The sequence below is a fragment of the Physeter macrocephalus genome, chromosome 16 (assembly GCF_002837175.3).
Source record: "Physeter macrocephalus isolate SW-GA chromosome 16, ASM283717v5, whole genome shotgun sequence".
In the NCBI taxonomy this organism is placed as follows: domain Eukaryota; kingdom Metazoa; phylum Chordata; class Mammalia; order Artiodactyla; family Physeteridae; genus Physeter; species Physeter macrocephalus.
Window position 1 is genome coordinate 30016382 of NC_041229.1, and position 7405 is coordinate 30023786.

The window sequence follows — 7405 nt, forward strand, 5'->3', positions numbered from 1 at the left end:
GGGAGAGGCCACAACAGTGAGAGGCCCGCGTACCGCAAAAAAAAAAAGAAAAAAGAAAAAAAAAGAACAACTCCTATGCTTCTAACTTAAGGAAGTAAACAGATATCAATATCTATTATTGAGCAAAATATACTAAAGGAAAAACAGGTATGGGAACTCTGTTTCTGAACATTTTTGAACTGATGAGATATTAACCATAAAAATGATGAATGATAACAATGATAATGATGAATTATGATGGCTCACACATCGTTCTAAACACTTTAATTCAAAAACATGTGAACTAGATAACTATATACAGTCCAGAAGATTAACAGAGAAGATGGAATCAGAGATATAAATTTATAAATCATGAATCAAATTAAGAAGTAGTCCTAGCTATTTACACTAAACTGTAAAAATATTCTAATATAAAAAAATGTACACCTCAGACTATATTTAAGACATGTTCTTACTCACCTGTGGAATGTAATTTCTTCTTTCTTGGCATGCAGCATGAAACCAAGCAAAACTGAAGAGAGCATGAGCTCGATGTATATTATCTTTTTTGCTAATTTGCTCAGAAGTCCAAGATTCATAAGTACGCATTAAATTTTTCTTCAAACCTGGAGGTGACTAGAGAAAAAACAAACATATTGTTTAAAACCTTACAAATAAAATAAATCAGTATTTAACATATTGAGAACATATTTTAAGGCAAAAACTTTTCACCATAACCAAGTTTGACTTAAACTATTTTATTATTATGTTACTTCAAAATGTACTAAAGAAGATGTGGCAATATATACAATGGAATATTACTCAGCCATAAAAAGAAACGAAATTGAGTTATTTGTAGTGAGGTGGATGGACCTAGAGTCTGTCATACAGAGTGAAGTAAGTCAGAAAAAGAAAAACAAATACCATATGCTAACACATATATATGGAACCTAAAAACAAACAAACAAAAATGGTTCTGAAGAACCTAGGGGCAGGACAGGAATTAAGACGCAGACATAGAGAATGGACTTGAGGACATGGGGAGGGGGAAGGGTAAGCTGGGACAAAGTGAGAAAGTGGCATGGACTTATATATACTACCAAATGTAAAACAGATAACTAGTGGGAAGCAGCCTCATAGCACAGAGATCAGCTCGGTGCTTTGTGACCACCTACAGGGGTAGGATAGGGACGGTGGGAGGGAGACTCAAGAGGGAGGAGATATGGGGATATATGTATATGTACAGCTGATTCACTTTGCTATAAAGCAGAAACTAACACACCATTGTAAAGCAATTATACTCCAATAAAGATGTTAAAAAATGTACAAATATAAAACTAGTTTTAAACTCCTTATACCTAATAGCTCATCTCAATTAAAAATCCAAAATAATTTTTTAATTAAAAAAACCTACACAACCAACAATATTCAAAATAACCAAATAAGTTTTACATGATCATTGAGGTGTTTTACTGAAACAAAACCATCATTTACAGTACAAATTATGATACTGATTATCAGGCAGGTGTTTTTGACTTCAATACGCCAGTTCTTTCTCTCCAGTACTACCTGAATTTCCATAAGGACTTCAAATTACTATTTACATATAATGTCAACTAATCTTCCTTGAACATCTGTCCACTTTACTTAAGGTGGGTATTACCTGACATTGCTAGGCTTATAACACAAATTCAAACCCAGGAACTGAAATTGTACATTGGACTAGTACTAGTCAGAAAACACTTATCCACATGTCCAAAATCTGTTTATATTATTTTTTAAAATTATCAAAATGAAAGAAAAAATATTTTGAATTCTTGGAAAAAGACCAAAATAAATCCATTTCAAAAAATTACCTTGTTTTAAAAAGTAATTTTTTTCCTTCAAACTGGTTTCTAACATTAATGAAAAATTCAGATCAGTACTTTAAGAATGCCTGCCACAAAAAAATAATAATTCCCTTTGCAAACCTTTTCATTCTGTTTGCTCTTAAATAAAAACTTTTGTTTTATTAAAAGAAAAAATGCCTAAGTATGTTTTTACTAAGTGCATTTCCAAATGTACACTTTTAAAATGAAAATGTTTAATGAAACAGTTACCAAAAATTTTCATAGAATAGACAAAATTTTCTGAGCACTAAGGAAACTGAACAACCACTTAGGGTTTTTTTTTTTTAAGACCCTATACCAAAGGTTATGGAAAATGAATAAATCATGTACAATTACAGAGAAAATCATATACAAATAAAGATGATTAGAAAATGACAAAACAGAAACACTAGTATGTCAAATTATGATAAGGTAAAATATATATTCAACTGAAAATTCACAGACTTAAAATAATTTCAATATTAATTCAAGTTAATTAAATCAATTAAGCATTCAGCATAAGAAATCAGGAAAAATGAAATCCAGTACAAATCTAAGGAAAACAAAAGGAAGAAAAAATAATGAAAAGAGCAGGAAATTCAGTGAATAGAAAAGAATTAATATGAAAAAGTAAATCAGGAAGTATGACATTGGTTATTTGTGATAAATTTTTTTCTATTTTTTAATTTTATTTTTTAAATTTTTATTGGAGTATAGTTGATTTACAATGTTGTGTTAGTTTCTGCTGTACAGCAGTGGATCAGTTATACATATACATATATACACTCTTTTTTAGATTCTTTTCCCATATATATGGGAAAAGAAGAGTTCCCTGTGCTATACAGTAGGTCTTCATTTGTTATCTATTTTATAACTCTATTTCTGTTTTGTAGATAAGTTCATTTGTACCCTTTCTTTAGATTCCACATATAAGTGATAACATATGATATTTGCCTTTCTCTGAAAATTACAGGACAGTATCACTGATGAACATAGACGCAAAACTCAGCAACAAAATACTAACAAACCAAATCCAACAGTACATTAAAAGGATATTACGCCATGATCAAGTGGGATTCATCCCAGGATGCGAGGATTTTCAATATTCATGAATCAATCAATATGATACACCACATCAACAAATTGAAGAATAAAAATCATATAATCATCTCAATAGATGCAGAAAAAGCTTTTGAGAGAATTCAACACCCATTTATGATAAAAACTCTCCAGAAAGTGGGCATAGAGGGAACCTACCTCAACATAATAAAAGCCATATATGACAAACCCACAGCAAACATCATTCTCAATGATGAAAAACTGAAAACATTTCCTCTAAGATCAGGAAAAGGACAAGGATGTCCACTCTCACCACTATTATTCAACATAGTTTTGGAAGTCCTAGCCATGGCAATCAGAGAAGAAAAAGGAATAAAAGGATTCCAAATTGAAAAAGAAGTAAAACTGTCACTGTTTGCAGATGACATGATACTACAGTATACATAGAAAACACTAAAGTTGCTACCAGAAACTACTAGAGCTCATCAATGAACCTGGTAAAGTTGCATGATACAAAATTAATACACAAAAATCTTTTGAATTCCTACACACTAACAATGAAAGATCAGAAAGAGAAATTAAGGAAACATCCCATTTACCATCACATCCAAAATAATAAAATACCTAGAAATAAACCTACCTAAGGAGGGAAAAGACCTGTACTCAGAAAACTATAAGGTACTGATGAAAGAAATCAAAGATGACACAAACAGATGGAGAGGTATACCATATTCTTGGATTGGAGAAATCAATACTGTGAAAATGACTATATTATCCAAAGCAATCTACAGATTCAATGTAATAAATTTTTAAAAACAACTCCAGCAACTCATCAAAAAGAGAAGAAACAAGCAATAAAATGAAGATTTCACGATTTTTAAATACAATAATACATGTGTGTACATATGCGTACATATATATAGTAATAATTTTGAATATAATGAACTGAACTATTTCCTGGAATAGTTAAAATCATTTACATTGATTTAAGAAATAGAAAAAAAATTCACCAATAACTTAAATGAAACTGAAAATTTCCATAAAAATATAATCAAATTACTTCCTAAAAAAGGATACTGGAAGAGGCTGCACATTAAGTTAAATTTTTCAAGAAACAGTTCCCCTGATATATTAACTCTTCATTTATTGAAATATTACTGTATTCTTCCTACATGCCACGTATTATGTAATAAGTAAAAAAAAAAAAAAAAAAAAAAAAAAAAAAAAAAAAAGCAAGGAAAAAACATAGCCCTTGCCTTCAGGGCTTGTACAATCCAGTTCTGCAATATAGTTTAGGTATTATGTAATAAGTAAAAAAAAAAAAAAAAAAAAAAAAAAGCAAGGAAAAAACATAGCCCTTGCCTTCAGGGCTTGTACAATCCAGTTCTGCAATATAGTTTAGTAGAAGAGTATACTGAGATAGTGGCTGGAGAAGTTCTCTCTTACTAGACACTATAATTGACATTCATTCAATTAATATATTTCCAAATATTAAATCATTTTTGCATTCCTTGGATTAATCCTTAGCCTTTTTCTTCCTTACATGAGACTTAATGCCTTCAGATGGAAAATGGAAGTACTGATCTAAAATAACAGGTAGTTATAAACACTAATAAGATATTTTTCATCAGACAAGAGATTATATGAGATTATATTCTACAAGTTGAGAGAAAATGCAAGCAGAACGTTTTAAACCAGTTTTTTAAAAATTTTAATTCAGTTTCTTATTATTGTTTCAGTTATGACTTGCACCAGTTCCACAATATCATTACAAACACATAAAGTTTTGGATGCATCGGGTTTGGGGAGGATCTGCCAAGCATTACATGTTAGAAGGATGGACTGATGGATAGATGTACGGATGAATGGATGGATGAAGGGAACGAATGAAGGAAAGAAGAAAACAAAGACTGAAAATCTAACTTAGCTATGTCAAAAAACAAATGATATGAAAACTGGATATCCATGTGCAAGAGTGAAGTTGGACCCTTACTTTACACCTAAAACAAAAATTAACTCAAAATGGATTAAAGACCTAAACCTAAGACCTGAAACTATAAAATTCCTAGAAGAAAATAGGGGAAAAGGTTCATGACATTGGATTTGGCAATGATTTTTTTGGATATGTCACTAAAAGCACAGGCAACAAAAGCAAAAACAGACAAATGGGACTACATCAAACTGAAAACATCTACCCAGCAAAGGAAACAATCAACACAGTTAAAAGGAACCCCTAATGGAATGAGAGAAAATATTTGTAAGCTGTATGTCTGATAAGGGGTCAATATGAAGAATACATAAGAAATTTGTACAACTGAACAACAAAAAAATCCAATTAAAAATGGGCAAAAGACTTGAATAGACATTTCTCCAGAGAAGACATACAAATAGCCAACAAGCATATACAAAGATGTTCAACATCACTAAATATAGAGAAATACAAATGAAAACCACAGTGAGATATCACCTCACACTGTTAGGACAGCCACTATTAAAAAAAAATAAAGGAGACAATAACAAGTGTTGGTAAGGATCAGAGAAATTGTGTGCTATTTGTGGGAATGTTAAATGGTATACCACAATGGAACAGTACGGAGGTTCCTCAAAAAATTAAAAATAGAATTACCATATGATCCAGCAATCCCACTCTGTGTATATATCCAAAAAACTGAAAATACGATCTTGAAGAGGTATTTGCCCACCCATGTTCATTGCAACATTATTCATAATAGCCGAGAGGTAGAAAATCTAAATGTCCATGGACTGATGAATGGGTGAAGAAAATGTAGTGCACACATACAATGGGATATTATTCAGCCTTAAGAAAGAAGGAAATGCTGTCATATGCTACAACATGGATGAACCTTGAGGACATTATGCCAAGTAAAATAAGCAAGTCACCAAAAGACAAATACTGCATGATTCCACTTATATGAGGGATCTTAAGTAGCCAACTCACAGAAACAGAAAGTACAATGGTGGTTGCAAAGGGTGGAGGGAAAGGGAAATAGGGAGTTGCTCTTCAGTGGATACAGTCTCAGTTTTGTGAGATTAAAAAATTTTAGAGATCTGTTGCATGACAAGGTACATATGGTTAACACTACTATACTGTAAACTTATAAATGGTTAAGATAGTAAATTTTATATTATGTCTTTTACTACAATAAAAAACAAAAAAGTTAATGATATTAAATAATATTTAAAAATGTAAATGTATTTTTATAAATATATTATGTATACACTTCATCTAAATATACAAAAGTTTTTGAGTGTAGACAGTTGTCTACAGAGCTTTAGAAGGCATGCTAAATTACTGCACTTACACAATTAGTGATTCAGGTTTTTATTTTTTTTATAAATTCTATTTATGTATTTATTTATTTATGGCTGTGTGGGGTCTTTGTTGTTGCGCGTGGGCTTTCTCTAGTTGCGGCGAGTTGGGGCTACTCTTTGTTGCGGTGTGCAGGTTTCTCATTGCAGTGGCTTCTCTTGTTGTGGAGCACAGGCTCTAGGCACGTGGGCTTCAGTAGTTGTGGCACACGAACTCTGGTTGTGGCTCGCGGGCTCTAGAGCGCAGGCTCAGTAGTTGTGGTGCATGGGCCTAGTTGCTCCGCGGCATGAGGGATCTTCCCAGACAGGGGCTCAAACCCACGTCCCCTGCATTGGCAGGCGGATTCGTAACCACTGTACCACCGGGGAAGCCCATGTTTCAAGTTTTAAATCTTCTTACCTCATATGTTATCTTCAAACTTGACTGTAATAAAATTGGAGTAAAGTTGGGATGAACTTCTGCAGTGAGCCAAAGACGAAAGGTATCTTTAGGTTGAAGAGTATTCAATTCCTTGTTTATAAAAACAACAAGAATAAAAATCTACTTAAACATACAAACAAATTTCCATTTATAGATATATTATTAAGTACTTATCTTACTAAAATCTTTCCATGATATTCTGATATATTTCTTAATGTTCTGATTATATTTCCTGTAAATTTTCATCTTCTCTATTCCTAGCATAGTGAAATAGGTAAGAACTTGGATCTAGAACTGGGCCACCTGGGTTGAAATCCAAATTCTGCCACTTATTTGCTGTGTGACCTTGGATTCTTTGACTTAAACTCTCTAAGCAAGAATAATAACCATACCTACCCTCATAGGATTGTATAAAACACAGTGCCCAACACACAGTAAATACAAAATAAGTGTTAGCTATAGTCATGATGCCTAAACTACGAGCCATCTTCAGGCCTTCAGGTTCTCACTTCTTCAATTCACACTTCCATAGAGTTATATTATTTTTTTTTGTGTGTGGTACGCGGGCCTCCCTCTGCTGTGGCCTCTCCCGTTGCGGAGCACAGGCTCCGGACGCGCAGGCCCAGCGGCCATGGCTCACGGGCCCAGCCGCTCCGCGGCATGTGGGATCTTCCCAGACCGGGGCGCAAACCCGGTTCCCCTGCATCGGCAGGCGGACGCGCAACCACTGCGCCACCAGGGAAGCCCC

The 7405-nt window shown here is 33.2% G+C and overlaps 1 protein-coding gene across 1 annotated transcript in view; it reads right to left on the reverse strand.

Annotated features, from left to right (window-relative positions):
• Positions 1 to 7405, reverse strand: part of DYNC2H1 (dynein cytoplasmic 2 heavy chain 1) — a 387388-nt gene that overhangs the window by 162149 nt on the left and 217834 nt on the right. The window contains exons 78-79 of the mRNA XM_024115318.3: positions 6637 to 6747; positions 460 to 615 (exon numbers count right to left, since the gene is read on the reverse strand). Coding sequence (XP_023971086.1) covers positions 460 to 615; positions 6637 to 6747 — 267 coding nt within the window. The remainder of the gene's footprint in view (positions 1 to 459; positions 616 to 6636; positions 6748 to 7405) is intronic.